Source organism: Drosophila teissieri, chromosome X (genome assembly GCF_016746235.2).
Source record: "Drosophila teissieri strain GT53w chromosome X, Prin_Dtei_1.1, whole genome shotgun sequence".
NCBI classification, from domain to species: domain Eukaryota; kingdom Metazoa; phylum Arthropoda; class Insecta; order Diptera; family Drosophilidae; genus Drosophila; species Drosophila teissieri.
In genome coordinates, this window is record NC_053034.1 from 17,836,663 (window position 1) to 17,856,265 (window position 19,603).

The following is a 19,603-nucleotide window of genomic DNA, read 5'->3' on the forward strand; positions in this document are numbered from 1 at the left end:
CGGGGGGAATTGAAGGGGAAACGGCGTGCTGATTGCAGTCAAAGAACAAACGCATAAATACGAAATGATTGGCAACATAAAAAAAGAAACGAAGACATCAAGAAAGCGTAGGAAAAGCACTACCAGCACCAACAACCCATTGCCACCTAGAAGTCGGTGGGAGGTCGGGGGGAAATTCGGGGAAAATTCGGGGAAAATTCGGGGGAAAATTGGGGGGAGAATAGGTCTCAACGCTTGATTGATTTCAGCAACTTTGAGCCAAAAGTTCTCTATTCGCTTTCGAGTGTTTCCCATGCTCGATTCCCGATTCTCAATTCTCGATTCTCGATTTCTTGTTTTCCATCTGCACTTTAACAAAACTCAAAAGAGTTTGCGATAAAATTAATCCATATTCATTACACTCTTCACAAAGTGCCTCTTACAACCAGGACTCATCTCAGTTCACGACTCTGTTCTGTGCGGTTCAATTCAATAAGGGGGCATATTTTTTTTCGGTGCACTTTTCTGCCCCATCCTTTAGATACTTGAATTTGAGGCCAGCCAGAAATCAAAGTAAGTAATAGAATTTTAATAACTAACATAAACACGCTTCGTTGCATGACTTGAAAAAGGAAGGCGAGCAAATCTCGCAGGATTCGCTGGGCAAAAGTCCCCAAAAGGCGTGCCAATTGAGGTGTGACCGCAAAGCGGGAAATGGAAAATGGGAAACGGAAAATGGAGAAGTGGAGAAATGGAGAAAAAAAGGGAGAAGATTCTGTGGAAAGTTTGCTAATTATGATTTTAATCGATCTGTGATAAAGCAACGCGAGCGCGCAACCTCAAACACAACCAAAATTTGTGCCTCGTAATCAAGCCGCAGTGGCGGCGAGGTGGCAAGTGGCAAGTAGCAAGTTGGCGAAGAAGCTGTGGGTGGCAAAGTGGGTAAGAAAGTGGGTGGGCTTTCGCTGGTGTATGTGCCCTGCGTGTTGATTTGGTGTTGTAAGACCCATTGCGGCAATTAAACAAAATACAGCTCCCAGGGGAATGGGCATAAGAATGCGAATGGAAGATGGTAAATGGTAAATGGAAGATGGCAATGCGAACACGAGAAGGAAGGACAACTCAATAAGCGGATCAAAAACAAAGATGAAGGCAAGTCGCAGGAATTCCGCAAACAATGAGTTTATTAGAAAGAGGCTTTAAGATTTCACAGGCAACGAGTTAATTGCAAGGTGCTCAATATTTCAGGCATCTACTTGTATATGTGTATATAAAAAAGCAAATGGAAATGTGTGTACTTGTCCTTAGCAGATAGATAGCGGAATTTCAATGATATTTCTTAATCTTCTAAGCTTCTTTCCTGCACTTCACGGCACTTTGCCCCCGAGCCAAACTATAAACTGCAAATCGCCGGCTGGCCGGGGTATCGGATTTGAAGAAAAGAAAAGGGTTTGAACGGGAATAAGCAGGGTTAATTTTATGGCTGCGTGATTGCCTCGACTTTCGATTTCTGGCCCCTTTCTTTGTCTCTTCATCTCTTAGGCTGCTTTGCCCACCTGTCCAACTGCCCACCTGTCCATCTGCCCACCTGTCCGCCTGTCAATCAATGCCTGATTGTCTGCCGCTGCTCCGCCACTGGCTCGATGTGAGTAGAAGCCGAGTGGGCCACAGAAAGCACCCAAATTTTGCCACCTGTACGTGCTGCGGCCTGCCACGCCCCCTCGGCGCCCCTTAGTTAATTTAACTGTCGATGCGCATTAAAACTGAATCCTGTCGGAGGCTCTGCACAAGTTTTCCGAATGGAGCTGGTGTGGGAGTGGGAGGAGGAGCAGGAGGAGCAGCAGGAGGATGAGGTGCTGGCTTCATGGGAAAATTGCTCTACGTGCTGTGAATTGTGTTGCAGCATTTTAGGCGCAGCAGCGGCAGCCTGCCGACAATAAAAGCTGCCAAGGGAGTAAGCCAAAGGGGGGGCTTTGCGTGGGGAGGGGGTGGGTAACTTTGGGGCGCAAGGCCGTTGGTTAGGTGGCCAAATTGTGGGTGATTGTGGGCGTGGGAGTGGGCAGGTTTAGAGACTTCACAGCCGGCGGCCGCTTTTGTGAGTGTGTCACGCACTTGTGGCATAATTTACTGCCAGTGCCACGCCAAATAAACCAAGCAGCCAGCACTCACACTCGCACACAAGCGCATAGAGAACACATACACCTACACATGCACACACACATGCACACACTTAGACGGAGGCCGACAAACACACACGTAACTGGCGCTGTCAACTTTTTAATTCCCGTCAATGACTTGAGCCCCCGTTTTCAGTGGTTTACAGCTCTCGGTTGGCAAAGGTCTTAGCATGCCGTTGATACCCTGGCTTTCAGGGTATTACAACTTTGTTAGCAGCTTTGTCACGGCGCCTCTGTGACCAGGTACATAAACCCTAAGAAACTGGAAGCGAGAATCGCTTTGCACTACAAATATATAATAAAATAACTCACTTATTCTCAAACAAACAGGCTTACTTTAGGGAATCGCAATTGGCCCTGTCTGTTTCACTTATTTACTGCTCACTGTAGTTGAGCCTCGTCATTTCCGTCTGTCACGTGCCGCTTATGAAATATGATGGGTGGAGTGGGCGTGGCAAAGTGTGTGTGGGTGTGTATGTGTGTGTGGGGGGCAGGAGGTCAAAGGGCAAACGAATTAAGCTGTTCGAGTTTTTGCCACTCGAATCATTTATAGGTGCCATCAAAATGTAAGAGTTCTTGACATAATTGCGCTGTTTGCACACTGGTAAATATTATTACTTAAAATAAATTCCATTCTCTCCTATAAACAACATGGCAAAGTGTGTGTGTGCTTGTAGATCGAAAAGCTAAAAGAAAAGCTAAATAAAAGAAGGAGAAGGCAAAGGCAAAGCAAACTCTTGCCACTGATTTATTGACTATTTCTTGCCCCACACGCAACTTCAAAATAGTTCAAGGAAATTATTGCCTCGCAGCTATTTTACTTTCTCCTTTGCACCTTTCTCCCTTTCGGTTTCTCCCACAAAAAAATAAAATAAAAAAAGAAAAGAAAAGCAAAGAAAACTCATACACCTGAAGAGTTTACTGCTTTTCGTCCTCCATTTTTGGTTCGGTTTTTAGGAGAACTGGGGGATACACATAAACAACACTTTCACGACATTCACGGACAATCTCAACGCTTTTCCACCTCACCACCTTTGGCAGGGAAAACCCACCCACCCCACCAAAAAACGAGATGAAAAAATAAAGAAAAAAATGGAAAAAATCCTACCATTTATCCCCTGGCTCGTAATACTCGTATAAAAATAAAATGACTTTTGGAGACCGGAGTCGCGACTTGTTTGTGGCTGCCACGCGTGCCGATGGCGAAAAGCAGAAACAAAAGTAACAACAGTAGCAACAGTAAAATGAAGAAAAAAAGAAAATATCCTTTATTATATCATATACAACTTGTAAAAAAGCTGACTGCAAAATCAACTGACTTAGCTGGCGTTGCCTGCAAGTTTTGGGCAATGAAACAAGAAGGCAATTGAAACACAAACGTGTTGAAACAAAGAGTTATTCGCACTAATACTATAAAGTTGATAAAACATTAAGCTGCAATGAATGATATATGTACAACCCAAGCTGGTAATCAAATGTTTAATCAGAATCGGGGGAGGTTGGAGATCAAAGTAAAAATCCAAGCAATTTGAGCAGCCAAATTAGCCTAATGAAAACGGAGTTTTCTCACTTCATCTAGCACGTGTCATCAACTAATTAATAGCACTCAACAGTATTGCCGCCGCCATTTTGCGCAACCCCATCCACTTTTAACCCATGACCGCCCCTCGCCCCACGCACCACGCCCCCCGCCCACAAATTCACCTGCTCAACTCGAACAATCCCAAAGATTCCGAACAAAGTTGCGCTAAGTGAAACAAAAATTTCTTGTTGCCTTTTGTCTGGGGCTTAATGCATTAAAGACGAGCTCTCTGTTGGCGAAACTTCTTAGCCACCCGAAAACCCCACTCCCACCTCCCACCACCCAACTCCCCTATATAGGCCCTCTCGCTTGCTCCCACGGTGGGTGTGCACACAAGCGTGCCACAAGGGGGCGTGGCAATTAAGCAACCGCCCCCCCCCCCCCCGAGCCGAGGAAACAAATTCGAGCAGCTTTCACTTTCTCTGGCACAACGAAAGTCACACATTTGCCTGAAGTGGGTTTCAAAATTCTAAAGACGGCATATAAAGGGTTAAGAAGTACATTTTAGATGGAAAATGGAAACAAATATTCATGGGCAAATTACAATTACAGCTGACAGCTTTGTGTTATGTGTAAGAACGTGTATTTTAAGTTCCTAGACCTATTTTTCTAGCCGCTGCTGTAGTCACACATATGCCGGACCAGACGGCCAGAATCAAGAAACATAAGAAACAGGACCCTCTATTTATTTATATGTATAATTTTGTGTCGCTTTGGTTTATTTTTGTATTTTTGTATTTATTTTTTGTTTTTGTATTCCTTTGGCAGTTCCTTTTGGCAAAGTTTTTTAATTTAAAAACTTCAAGGGAGAAAAATGGGGGGTGGGCAAAGAGGGAGGCGGTGTAAAGTGTAAATAGGGACCACGCCCACGTTCATGCCCAAAAGATCATCATCGGCATCGACAACTCAGGTCAGGCCCCTGAGTTCTGCCCGTCTCCTTCTACCGCCGTATGTCTGTCTCTCTCACTTGCATCCTTGACCTGCGTCAGTGTGTGTTTGTGTGTGCGAGTGTGTGTGCGAGTGTGTGCGTTCTGACATCCTGAAAGATTTGTGTTTGTGTTTTGTGACAGCGTCCAAAGCTTCCAAGGAACTTGCCAAAGGAGTTTCTGCCAAAAATAATTGTTGTTGCCGCTGCCTTCATGGTGGGTGGCTGTTTGGACTACTGAATACTGGCTACTGGCTACTGGATAGTGGATACTGGATAGTGGATACTGGATAGTGAATAGTGGATAGTGGGTTGCTGGGTGGTTGTAAGGGTTTCAATTGGGTGGTTGGCTGGCACTTACCGCACTGCAGGAACTTCGAGGATATCCCATTCGACGGACGTGTAGAACTCGGACAGATCCACGCCCACCTCCACGACGTTGGTGCCGTTCAGCTCGTCGATGTGCCGCAGATCCACCTGAAAGTGGATGCAGAGTGGTTAGTTCTCCCGCCATTGTGGTGCACTGGAAATCCAGCGGCTTTCTTATGGCATAACACATTAGGTTATTTGCAATATACTGGAAGCTATGAAGCAGCAGAGAATAAAGTTTACAATTGCAGCTTAAAGTTAACTTGTAAATATATATAAATATATGATAAATAATTAAACAAAATATGCTAGTTAATAAGAAGTGATCTGTGAGGAATTCCCATGAATTTCCCAGTGTTTTCTCGCAGTTCCCAGTGATTAGACAAATACTGCGTTGCGCTGACAGCGAACATAATTGGACTGCACTCTCTGCCAGATGTCTCTGTTTGGAGCCTTTCTTCCCGGTCCTGGATATCCTGACGCCATTGCCGTCCTGGCTGCCATTCTGATTTGACTGTCAAACTCAGTGGCAGCATCCTCGAAACTGGGAAGCTGCGAAACTGGGAAGCTGCGCAACTGGGAAACTGCGCAACTGGGAAACTGGAAAACTGGGAGATTGGCAAGAAGCAGCCAAGAGTTGCCTGGAGCAGAGCTGATGGCCAGGTGGCCAGGTGGAGAAATGCTCCAGAAGACACCATCGATACCGAAATGGACAAACATGCGATGGCCGCACTGCAGTCTCAGTGCTCAGTTTTGCTTAGTTCGGCACGACTGCAGCTGACAGGACATGGACATGGACATGGACAGGACTCGGAGCTCACCCATCTGAACATCTGACCATCTGGCCACCTATTCACCCATTCACCCATCCACCTATCAACCCATTCACCTGGTCAAAAGGAAGCTGCATTGGCAGCATTCCTTCGCATGTCCGAGGTCGCTCGAACAGTTCCGGAAGTATTTGACATGCGATTGCAACACTCTATCGCACTCGATTCGTGGCTTTCCCATTTTCGCCCGGAGTTTCACTTGATTTCCGTCAGCTGTACTAAATGTTTGCTTTCTTAAAGTTATCCATGCACTTGATCCATCACATTTTTAATACTCATCAACGTGATAGATGTGATACCTACATATGTGCACTTTCGGGTTAATACATATAAGGGTAAAAGTAAAGAGCTAAAGGCATAATCTCTTTAGCTTAACTGCATTTTTTCCGCTTTCCCACTGACTTCCTTTGGCCAGGTCAAATAAGCAAATAAAGCTTTTCCACAACTGCATTATCTAGTTTTTGCCCAGCTGGCTCAGCTTTTTTGTGTGCACTTGCTGTTTGAATATTAACCCGGAAGTGCATTCATTCCATCAGCAATTTTTAATTCCTTCCTTTCTTCGACTGAATTTCCTAAAGCATTTTGTCTGCCAATTTACGCCTCAACGATTTTCCATGGCCTCCAAAAGGGGCGGGCAGCTGGATAGGTGAGGGGGGGTAACAAAGTGGGTGGTGGAAGGTGGAAGGTGGCTGGTGCAGGTGCCAGTTGACATTGAGGGCGGTGGGGTTGCGTTTTTGGAAGAGCGTGAAATTTGAAAAGTGACGTTAATGCGATTTCTCGTTTCTGTGCCAGGCTCACTCTCCTTTTCAGCCAAGCTTAGTGCTGCACTTGAAAAATAAACGTGTAAGCTTTGAAAGAAACTGAGAGCAAGCATAAACCTTGTATGTACATCTTATCTTATTTATTTAGTAATAATGGAATATGGTTAAATGATTTTTTAACCATCGCCTAGTTGTAAGTACTCAAAGTTAAGCTTCCTCAAATTTGGCAAGTGCCTCATTCACTTTGTGCACCATTTTTTTTTTTGTATAGAAGGTTGGAAACTGTGTGCGTGGGCGTTTCCTGTGCTAAATCAAGTGTGAAAATTGAGCCTATGAACTTGCCCTTGCCTTTTGTTCGGCTCCCCAGAGACTCCACGCCCCCTTCTGCCCCCTTTTGCTCCCTTTTACCAACTCGATTTACGCCCCGAATATTCGCCATTCAAGTTTTGCTCATTGACACGAAATTAGGAAATCGACGCTGGTTGAACATGAATGAAAAACAGGCTCCGAAGATGCAGCTGTGGCTGTGGCTGTGGCAGATTGGGAGAAAGGGAGAATAATCATCAGACAGGATGTGGCTTCCCCGGGTTCGTCCTGCGGAGGACGAGGATGCGGAGCGGGACCAACAGCCAGGTGCAATGGAAACTACCGGCTGCTGGTGGAATCGGCAATGCGGAAATTGTTATTTTAAGTGCTAGCGGAAATTTCACTATAAGGAAGTGATGATTTAATGAAATATTTCCGATGTCAGGCAGCCAGTCAGCCAGGCAGCCAGATGCCAATGGCATCTAGAGAAACTGCGACTGAATGAATGACTGCTGTTCCCTGGGAGTCTTCATAAATAATTTGCAGCTACTATGTAGGATATCGCTCACTTTGCGGTTGATTTATGCGTGAAGTTGAACACAACATGCCACACTTTGCACCGCAAAATGTAGGCACACTGGGACACAAATTCATCGGGGAATCATTGAAGTTGCTAAACTGGAGACACAAATATGTATAAAGTAGCTCAAAAATGTATTTTAAGTATTTAAATTATCGAACCAATATTATTATTAATAGTCAAAATGTTAGCAATATAAGTAATAGCAACTTTAAACGTTGTCACTGCAGATATACATTTACAATGTTTATTTTAAGCTAAATTTCAAAATTTCTATTATACATGTTGCTGCTGTTTTTTTTTCCCAGTGTAAGCAACATTTGAGACAATGTTCGGCCGCATCAACTTTCACGTCCCCGCCCTCTTTTCGTGTCGTGTCAAATGCTTGTTAGCGCCTTTCCTTTTTAATAGTAAATGAGCATTTAGCTTTTTACCAAATTAGTCAGCTGTCTGTGTGTGCGTGTGTGTTTGCGTGTGTGTTTGTGTTGTGTGTTGTGTGAGTGTCGGTGAGCAGGTGCCAATGTATACGTGTTGGCCAGAAAGGGAGAGGGAAGCTCTCAAGAGAAAGCAGCTACATTCTGCTAATTGTGTCGACAATTAAACTAAAACGAAGGCAGCAAGTCAAGTTAAAGGCACATAGATACATAGATACATAGATACAATTTAACTGCTCTGCTAATTGAGTGATTGCAACAAAATACACAAATCCCATTTTCCCCGGGACTTTTGACTTAAAGTAGGCCTTAATGTGAGCCATTAAATTGTTGATATTTTCCAAGATAATATCCATGGGCTGTGTGCGCAGTGGGCGGAGTTCAGCTGATGCATAATTCACACGAATTTATAATATTGCGCCAAATTTGATATTAGTGGGCCAAAGTGTTTAAGCTTTAAATTGATTAAGGAATTATGTGGCATCTGTTTGATATTAAAAGCATTAGTAGTTCAAGAGTCTACTTTCCATTTCGATTTGGTTTTGCCAACGGAAACAGTATAATTTTTCAACCCAAGCGCGACTTTATGGTCTGGCTAATGCAGCTCAGTAGCTCAGTAGCTGCATGTGGTTAACCCTTCGACTTTTCCGACTTTTTCCGCCTCAATGGAGGAGGGCTAGGAGAGTGGAGAACCCAATGGTGCCGCTTGGCTTAGATGGCCACCTAATGCCGGTTCATTATTAGCTGGCAAGGTCCCAACCGCAGGACGAAGCCGCAAAGCATCCATCGGGGTTGCTATCCCTGCACTCGCAGAAACTCTACTCAAGTTGATATCCGTAATGGTTAAATATTTTCCATTCAGTATGTGGCTTTATACGTGGTTTTAAGACACCTTTGTAGGTGATTTGAAGCCCTTCCTTGGATTTGTGTGCTATCTTCAGCTTGCATTATGTAATAGACCCAATTTCTTGATCTTACGTTGAATTTCGCGCGGTGTATGCCTGCCTAGGCCTGCATTTTTGTGTGGTGCAGGGAATTTTACGAGGTTACGCGGTCTGCGACCGCCAGTCGCCGACATTTGCCGGGCAGGTGTCAAGCTGCCTTAGTGTCCTGTGCCCTGAATTCCACGTCCCCGGTTCATTCCTCGTCCTTGGTATTTGCTCCTCGGCCCGCTGGCCAAAACCACCGGAGACGTTTTTATGAAGCCTCCCTGTGGTCGACTGTCTATCTGTTTGTCTGTCTGTTGGTTTGTCTGTCGGTCTGTCTATTCCAAACCCATTTGCCTGGCTGCCGTCTCTTTCTTTGTTGCTCGCCGTGTTTTGTGACCATAAAACGTGAGAAATTCCATGCCAGTATTCCGAAAAGGAATTATGACCGTATTCCGGTTTATGACCACTAAACCGGGCTCAGAGACACCAAAAAAGGAGCGCCAGGTGAGCAATTTGTAAATGTGTAAATGAGATAGTCACTGGGGAATGGAAATGGGAATGGGAAATGCTAAATGGGAGATGGGAAATGGGGGATGGGTTGAGATAAGAAGCTTTCGGGCCACTGGCACATCCTTTAATGGCAACACACATATCTGCCTGATATATGTCCTGCTGCGACTCGAACACTTGCCACAGATTTATAAACCAATTAGCCAAAGGCCAGACGGCCAGACGGCCAGACGGCCGAGAAACTTTCATTTGTGTGCGGTTTAAATTGGATCACGTGTGGGCTGCAAAAAGGATGCAAACGGATATCTCAAGGAGCTGCCAGCCAAACTTGCGGTGCCCATAAAAGGCACATCAAAGATTGGTTTGCAAATGCGAAATTGAAATCTTGTTAGCCAACGACACTGGCAATGCTGTAGACGAAATGGCTTCGCGGTGGACATAAAACTGGCAAGCTTAAGATAAACATATTCAAGGTAATATGCTTTGAAATTTAAACTAACATGTAACAAACTAAATGGTTTGAAGCCTAATTATATCTATGAAATATATCATCTGCACAGACCTGAAATCCATCGTATGTCCAGCTGCCGAACTTCATGACGCAGGTCTGCTCGTCGAAGGGAAAGTACTCCACGTCGATTTCGCAGGAGCTCTTGTAAATCGCCGGCGGTCGCCACTCGACGCGTCCTGTGTAATTCAGCGTGGCCTTGGTGGCCAGCGTCACCTCGAAGTTGCCGTCGGCGCTGGAATAAATAATATGTAATCAGGATATCAGGATATAGATACACTGGCTAACACCTTTGGCATTCGAAGGTAAATATTATGAAATATTAAACATGCAGACTTGTTAAATGAAAGTGCACTCACTTGTTGTAGAGGACGATGTCCGGACGCCAGATGTGATCGGAGGGCACGTGGAGCATCTCGACGCCGCCGTACTCCTTGGGCTCCCACTTGAGCTTGTAGTCGTACCAGGACTGCTCCACCCACAGGTTGGTGGTCATGATCTGGTTCTTCAGGTTGACATCGATCAGTTGCGATAGCTTCAGCTTGATGCGAACGGTGAGGGCGTCCGTCACATTGACCACCGGTCGTACCAGTTTGTTGTAGTTGCTCAGCAAATCGTCGTACAATCGCTTCGCATCCGGATTCGCTGTGCTGCCTGCGGATAAAAGGATAATGCGGAGAATGCCTTTTAGTCGTTGTCGATGGATAAGTGGTGGGTGCCAAAGTGGGTCATCAAGTGGCCGAGGAGCTGGTACGCATGTATATGGTGAGTGGTTCCGGGCTAGAAACTTTTACGATTCGAACGCAAATCACCCAGGGCTATTCAAACTATTATAGTTTAGTAAACATTCTCGATTTCCACACCTATTGTGTGTGATGCACGGAAATTCCAGCAGTAGGGATTGAATATACAATATTACTACACTATATATACGGCCAACGTGTCGTATGCGTAATATTTGTGGTTCTAAGAGTTCATTGGTAATTTAAGCTTATTTTTTGGCCTGATATGAGATGCTAATCACCTATTCGCTAGCAGTTACATCTAGAAAATGAGGCGAGTAAATCGCCCGAAATTCCGCGAGTTCAATCGCCAGGCTCGCTGCCAGTGAAAGCGTAGTTAAGTGGAGTCCTGCGTCCGAATTGATTAAGGGAGCGGTGGGGGCAGCTGCCTACATCCTGGGCACGTCTGCGGCGTAAATGTGCGAAAATTGCAAGTGCCCATTAATGATGCAGGAAATGAGTTAATGCGCCGTCAATGCCAGCGACACCAGCAACAACAGCAACAACGGCAACAAGGAGGCACCACCAGCAAAGAGCAAACGGCCAGAACGCTGCCAGGACAACAGGACAACGGGACAACGGGAGAACCGGATGTGGGTCAGAGGTCGGGCGGGGCGGGCGGGGGCAGGGACTCGCCGAGCGACAGCATTCAGCGAGGCGGGTGGCCAATGGCTCAGTCAAGCGTTGGCCTCCATTGTTGCCGCTCCTCCGCTCCGCTCCACTAACTCCAGCCACTGCACTGGGAGAAAAGCGGTAGCTGATTGTGTTGAAATAAAGAGTTAACTCAACTGCAAAGCAAATTTTGCGACGCTTTTTCAAGCTTACACTTGAGCACACGCATATCATCAGTATAATAAGCTTGTTTTAATAAGCACCCAACAACTTCTCGCAGTGTAGCTTGACATGCAAAGCAAGGAGCGAGCAGCAGCAGCAGCGGAGCCTGATTGGCATCCTCGCCTGGGGGCGACAGCCATCCGCCCGCGGGGTTGGCTTAGTCTGGCTGGGATCGGCAGCAGTCTGCAGCTGATTTGGAATCGCAGTGAAAGGGAGCCGGAGATGGAAATGGATATCCATATATATACATACATACATATATACCAGTGTGGGTGGATGGGACGATGGGGCAGCTGTAAAATGTCGCCAATGTCATTATGCGAGGCTTGCGCTAATCAGCTTATCATTACTATATAACATGGGGGCATAAAAATGCCTGTCTCTGGGGCTCTAAGCGCATTAAAATAGTTGCCGTCTGCGGATCGAAATGGAGATGTTGTGCCAAAGTCGCAGACAAAGCGAAAATAAATCAATTAAAAGATTTCCCATCCACATCAGCCACATTATCTCTCGCTCTGCATGATGTTTTGCACCCATACAGACTACATACATCCATAGTACATCCATACCAAACTCATTCTATTCGCTTTTTTCCGGGGCAAGTGAAGCCAAGGGCTTGGACGGAAAGCTAATTAGCTGAGCGACCCAGCCAGATTAGCCGGTCACAATGGTCAATGGGGGCGGAGGGCGGAGGGCGTGGCTATCGGCGTATATCATTAATTTAATGTCCCGCACATTAATTGACTTTGTCGATGGGAGGCGACGAGGATGGGCGGGGCAGCTGCACAATGACCATAATGCGAGCATATATAATGCTGAACTCGCATGTCTCCCGGGTATTTTTGTGGCATGGAAATGGGAATGGAGGGAAATTGGCATCGGCATCGGCATCGGAATCGGAATCGAACAATGTTAATGGCATAAAGCTAATCCCGAATTGTTATGCTGCCAGCGAGGCATCAATGTGGCCGTTTTTGGGTTTAGGTGCTTCTCATTTCACTCGCCTGACAACAAACAAATAAATATAAATTATCAATTTCATCTGCGATGCCTTTATGGAACAGCAGCTAATGCGAAACTGTAATGGCGAAATAATGCAGGCGAACTGCACAATTCAAGCAAAAGGAAACTTTGCACGTGGTAATGCTGAATTTATTGCTATATTACTAATATTATTATATATTACTATATTACTATTATTACTATTATTACTATTATTACTATTATTACTATTATTACTATTATTACTATTATTACTATTATTACTATTATTACTATTATTACTATTATTACTATTATTACTATTATTACTATTATTACTATTATTACTATTATTACTATTATTACTATTATTACTATTATTACTATTATTACTATTACGCATTTGCGAGATTTCGAGTTTTAAGTGTATGCAGATGTATTCCTCTCTCTTACTATAAATGCTATAAAAACTACCATTAAGTGTATTCAGTTATATCAGTGAGAAAAGCTTTTCTAGCAGACCATCACTGGGTCAGCTGGCATTGACCTATTCCACTTTGGAACAGGACATCCAGATGCAGTGGCATTAGCAGCTGGTGTACTCACTTTTGGCCACCTATTGCGGTCGGCCTAAACATCTCAAACGAGCCTTGAGGCCGTTAGACGGCGTCAAGTAATTTGGACAGCACATGGCTGCTGGATTCTGAATTCCGACTACACTCATAAAAAAGGTGTCACCGCCTTCTGCCAAATTGATCAAGGATTTTGTCGACATTAAAACATTTAAGCTTCTAAACTACTATTTGTTTTACTATGAGATTTCCACTCTTGAGCTCTTTAAATATTTATTTCGACTCTTTAACAATGTTAAAGGGTTTCCAAGTTTCTTTTTCGAGTGTATACACTCAGCCATTTGGTTGGCAAGGTGTGAGACTTTTATGCGACACCGTGTGGGTGTGCGAGTGTGTACCTCACACACACACACAGACATTCGTGTATGGATTGTGGCTCGCGTGGGAAACGTTAAGTTAAACGGACCTTTGCGGCAAGCGCTTTTGTTGGTTGGGCTCAACTTGGGCCTGTCATACGCGGCGTATGCTTTATATTGCCCAAACAGGCTGCTCTGCCTGTGTGGGTGTTAATCGACTGTCGCTCTTTGTGCGTGTGCGTGTGCATCTGTGTGTGTGTGCATGTGTGTGTGTATGACAATCACATTAAGGTAGCCAAAAAAGCACATTTTATGATTGCTTTGCGTGTTTTTCCCCGCCCAGCCCCGCACTTGTAAATGTGTTTATTGTCAAAAGCACACACTGAAATGAACACGCATAAACAAGTGTTCATGGCTACGACTGCACTGGAAAAAAGTGCACTAATACATTCTCTTCATTTTAAAACAAAAAAAGGAAAGTTTAAAGGAATCTCTTGATTTTAAATCAAAAAAAGGAATATTTAAATCCAAAAGCCCATGATTTTATAATTTACACACATTTATACTACCTATTATTTAATGTGTAACTTTTGACTGGACTTGAAGTGTTTCTGTCAGTGCACAACGCTTGTAGATAAACTTGTTTGGTATTTGGCCAGTCGTGTTTTGTGTCCGAAAATATAAAACTAAAGTTACTTGCTCTTTTGGCCTTTCGCTTGCAGTTAATTGATAAGGCCGGTGGCAATTAAATTTCCACTCGAATGGTTCGACTTCATTTCGAATACTATTTGCACTATTCGGCTGGAATCCAAAACAGGCAGTATTAGCAGTGGGTTGGAATTGGAATCGCAATCGGAGTCTCTGGACTGACCTCGACTTCTAATTAAAGCACAGTGCTTGTTGGCTGCCGACCAAATGCAATTTTCCTGTACGGGTAGTCGCCTTTCCCATTGTTTTTCGCACTTTCACCAGCCCAACAACAGGCCAACAACAGGCCAGCATTTTGCGACCGTGTTTCTGGCTCCTAAATAATTATTTCCAGTTTGCTCTGCTCTATTCAGTTGTTGTTTCAACGCCAACACACACATTTAGGGCTTTGCAAATGTGCCATGAACTTCTGATTAGTTTACTCCCGAAGCCTTTTGTTCCTTCCCATTTCTGTGGCGACAACCATATTAATGAATAAGAGAGCACATGGACAGTGCGTTTCGCAGCCGTAAGTCGTTGGGCTGTGGCCAAATCCCCAAATGAGTTGACCAACTAATTTGGGATTGCTGCAAATTCCTTGCAAATTGCCCTCAACAATACACGAACCAAAAGGGCATGGAAATTATGTATACATCCTAGTCGAATTAATAATTCATAAATATAATTGATGTGGCTGTTTCATAAGCGAAAAGGTAAATGCGAGTATCACAGTTAAAGCTGGGAAACTTGAGACGACAAATGGTTGTTGCACAGCAGCTTAAGTTTAACAGGAAAATGCATTTTCCAGTGGGCATTTCCTTTCGCTGTGCATTCATTCACAATAATTGCGTGTAAATTCGCAGCGCTCAACCAAAACCAACTTCAACAAAGAATAAGCGAATAACCCAAGCAGCGTTTTCATGATAATTCCAGCTCTTTCTTGGGCTATTGAAGCCGCCCTGCTTTCCGCTCTCCGCTTTCCCGCAGCGCCCCTTTCGTTTTTCCTTTACTTTCCCACCCCCCGCAAGCCACCACGCCCCCTCGCCTTTGCCTTCGGCCTTGTCTGCCAATGCCAAACGTTTTGTTGTTTAGTTCCATTGGAATTTATGGCGTTGTTTACACAAAAATTGCATTCGCCTTTTGCAGTTGAGTAAGCAAAAAAAAAAACAAAAAACCAAAAGAAAAATACAAAAAATAGTGGAAATAGAAGAAGGGAGCTGAAAAAAGCGAGGCGAAGTTGAAAAAGAATTGGAGGAAAAGCGGAAAAACAGGTGAATATTGTGGGTGGCATTGCAGCTGCTCGAACGGAGTTTTCCTGCGGAATATATAAATATATTTGAGTTAAATTCTCTGCGGCATATCGAGCCAACTTTCCCCCATGACCCCGTGACAGCCACTTGCGAAATTCCCCAGTTATCAGGGGCTGCTGTATCCCTTGCCACGCCCCTTCTGCCAGTGGCTAATTAAGGGCGTCGGTTAAGCTGGATAATTAGAGAGATAGAGAGAGCGGCAGGCCAACGCGGCGTATACGTAATGCAGCTCTTCAAACACTATGTAAAACTAAGTCTGCTTCTTTAAACAAGAAGTATAAATAAATATAATATAATATAATATAAATAAATAAAAAAATATATTACTATATTTACCACTTCTCAACGCACGACACATCAAAAGTGTTGATGAATTTCACTTGAAGTCCGACATTTTATTGTTGCTGCCAGTTTTCCGTTGTTGCGACTTTGCAAAAATGATAAACTGGGTTGATTCACGTTCGATCTGATCGTGTTTTTCGGCTGGTTGGACATTGCGGGAAAATCGGAAAAAAGAAGAGGGCAGTCCGACTTTTGGGGCAACTGCAAAGTGCAACTGCAGTCGAGGGCCAACGGGGCGTATGAATAATAAAACATTCGCTCGGTTTGCAGAGGGTTAAGGGTCGCAGCCAAACAATGTGAATGAGCAATGTGGGAATTTCGAATGTGGGTGACAAACTGGCCGCGTTTTGTTAACCCCCAATCGCCAGTGGTTTGCCCCCCTTAACCCCCTTTTTTGGCCAGAGGCATTTGCAGGTGGCACGCACATTGGGCAACACGAACACGTTCCACATATTCCACCAATAAAGCCGGGCAACAAAAAACGGCCAAAAGAATGAAGCAAATTGCAGATGAAAATACGCAGGAAAAACGGGAAAAGCGAAGCGGACAGCCACTGTGTAAATATAATATGAATAATTTTGTTAGTCGTGCCCCCTTTTTTTGTTCCATACTTTTTTGATTTGAAGCCGGAGCAAGTGACCCACGAAGATGCCACAGCATAAAACGGTTTAAGAAAAAAACCAAAAAGAACTAAAAAAACTGAAAAAACCAAATGAAAGTGCTGACCAAGCCACATGTGTGTGCTTTTTCGTATTCCAGAAGGCTCCTCCTTTTGGCTGCGCATACAAAGCCAAGGAAAAATGAATGGTTATATTTAAATTCAAGCACAGAGCTTAATTAAAATATTTGCCAAAGGAAGGCATTTTTCCAGTCATGTTTTAGGATGCCACAGCCAATTTAAAATGTTTCAATTTTGGCTTCAAGATGCAAGAGCATAGATGTTCATTTTTTTAAACGTTGCAACGAATTTATTCATTTCCAGTGGACGCATGGATTGCTTGCACCCATTTTTCCGAGGGTTTTAGCCACTCACTTTTCCACTGCCCCACTGCACTTGGTTGCATTTCGTGTGGAATTTGGGGCATCCTGTTTGATATATTCTCGGTGATATGACCAATTACATGGCCATCAAATGCAAACGAATGCAATCATTCACTAACTGACACCCTGTGCCAGTTGCCCCACCAACTCCGCACTTTTCCACTCTCCCACTTTCGCACTCTCCCCCACTTTCCACGCCATTTTCCAAGCTTTTCCTTCGCCAGTCATCGTCATATCCTTGCTGGTCCTGTCAGGGGCGTAAACGCTGCGTCCGAAGCTTAAATGGCAATATTTTTGCCAAGTGTCAGGCGATGCCCATCAACTAGCCCCCACACACACACAAACACCCACAAACACACACACACACCCACCCACACACACAAACAACCAATACATGCAGCCATTTGGAAATGCCGAATTTCATTCGTTTTGTAGGTGTTGCAACCTGATGAATTGAGCGTAGAGCACGTGCATGATCCCCATCATCATTTTTTATGGCCATGCGTCAAAAAACGAACAGGAATTACCAGCAGCCCCCGGCGCCCCAGCCTTTAATACCATCTGGCAGTGGCAATGTGTCAAAACGAATCGGGACTACGAATCACCCTACGATGGCTGAAAATGCCGAAAAAAAAGAAACGAAACCAACAAAAAAACCGATCCAAAGTAGTCGGAGTTGCGGGGGCAGATCGGATTTCGGTGTAAGGAACTCTGGAAAGCGGCGGAAGGCGGAAGCAGGAAGTAGGAAATGTCGCCGACACGCACACTCGAAACGGAAAACGGGAAAATGGGAAAACTGGAGTCGAGGGCACTGCTAACGCATTTCTAACGAGCGAAGCCAGCAACAGCTCCTGAAACGGCATACGCTCTTCGGAAAAACATAATATACTTAATTATTTCCAGTTGGCTAATGGTAAATACAACTATTTACTAACTGTTACAAATATAATGAAATATATATATTTTAAATATATATTTTGTTCATTATTTTTAGAAGCAAAAGCAGGGTACTCGATAGCTGAAATCCGCTGGTCTTTGGCTTTATAGAAATCGGTGGCAGTGGGCCACGCCCCGTTTGCTTTGCCCCTCCAGGAACAGCGAGTGTTTCTCCATGTGTGTGAGTCTGGCATCATTGACACGCGAGGAGCATGAAACATTTTTGGCATTTATGTGTGCTAACCTAACCTTTGGCCCACCTCCACCTCCTTTCACCACTTTTGCTTTCACATTTCTAGCTCAGTTGGCTGGAAGGCAAACGAAAGCTGATTACTTTGGCACAATGGAATGCCATAGCAGCCACACAGGACGCAGGACCTCAAATGGGTTACAAAATTAATGTTTAAGAAATGAGAATGCTTGTAAGGATTTTCTGTATTAGAGCCATACACTCGTACTTTCCCTTAACAATACTAATGTCCCAAAAGCTTTATATATCCATATATAATGCACAGTTTGCCGAATTAGCTGTATTATCCTTACAGTTTTACAAAAAGTCATACTCATTTCTCGTTTTGTTTTGGAAGCCATATTGGTTGTAAAAGTATTGGCGAAACTTTCGCTTCTCTTTGCTTGCACTAAGCTGTGATAATATTTTCGAGGTTAGTTTTTAATGAGGTCTCATTTGCCCCCGGGCCTCGCATGCTGGCTCCACTCTTTGTGATGTAATAATCCGATTGCATCCACTTCAAAACGGAAGGCAACTCTGCGAAAAGGCGGCTGCATGTGTTGTGTCGAAAGTTTTACAGAGCTCATTTGGGTTCACTGGGGATTACAAGTGCGAACAGCCATATAAATAATGAAAACGATGTACCAACCACTCGTACTCGAATCGTACATACATAATTTAGAGATTTGCTTATGGCTAAGAAATAGAAAACCCATATTTTGCAAGTACTTTCAGAAAATAGAGTCAAAAGTTTTGTGAAACTCCATGGCAAATTGATATAAAAAAGTCATTTGCTCGCTAACATACATATATCCCCCTGATCCCATCTGTATGTGTGTGTGTGTTTCGGGTGTGTTCCAAGCAAATGGCAGCGTAATCAAGTCGAGTTGCTTTCGCTGACAAGATAACACACACGCACACACACTAACGCACAAGCGCAGTTCTGAAACGGAAACGGAAGTGCAGCCATTGACAGCGGCAGCGACAGCGACAGCGCTAAAAAGATGGCGATGATGATGACGCGATATTTGTGCGTATGCGTGTGAGTGTGTGCGTCTGTGTGCGTGTGCATGTGTGTGCTATAAATCTAATATCGCTTAATGTTGAAAGAAAGCTTTGCGCTGGAGCCCGCTTTTCCCGGCTTTTCGTCGACTTTTCCCCGGTTTTTTCCACCTCCTCCTCCTACTCTTTCCGTACACTCACACACACACACACATGTCAATGTCAACACAGCAATGGGAGGGGGGGAAGGAGGGAAAAGCAAAGGAAAATCCCTCTCAAAGAGCGTCGTTTTCGTGGGTGGCAGATTGGCAACGCTCGATTGGCAATAAATTGAAATACGCGACCATAAAATCACTTAATTGCGAATTCGTGTCTCGCCATCCCTTTTCCTCGCCCGCAGCCCATCTCTCTTTCGCAAACGGGAAGCGGCCAATTCACGTGCCCCACATTCAAGGCGCCACTGGTACACTACCAAAAATACTTCATACTTTTGGGCGAGGTACCCCAAAGCTGCATCGTTTGTTAATTACATTTTTCTCACTTTCGTGAATTCATGATTATTTATGTACTTGGAGAAACAAAGGTGTATGAGCCCATGATTTTCTGCCAGTGTTTTTAAGGACGTAATTGCATTGCGGCAG

The 19,603-nt window shown here is 44.3% G+C and overlaps 1 protein-coding gene across 2 annotated transcripts in view; it reads right to left on the reverse strand.

Annotated features, from left to right (window-relative positions):
- The window catches only part of LOC122624680 (acetylcholine receptor subunit alpha-like), a 45,983-nt gene that overhangs the window by 13,430 nt on the left and 12,950 nt on the right, over window positions 1-19,603 (reverse strand). For both annotated transcript variants that reach the window (XM_043804353.1, XM_043804352.1), the window contains exons 2-4: window positions 10,250-10,544; window positions 9,945-10,125; window positions 5,025-5,140 (exon numbers count right to left, since the gene is read on the reverse strand). In XM_043804353.1, coding sequence (XP_043660288.1) covers window positions 5,025-5,140; window positions 9,945-10,125; window positions 10,250-10,544 — 592 coding nt within the window. The remainder of the gene's footprint in view (window positions 1-5,024; window positions 5,141-9,944; window positions 10,126-10,249; window positions 10,545-19,603) is intronic.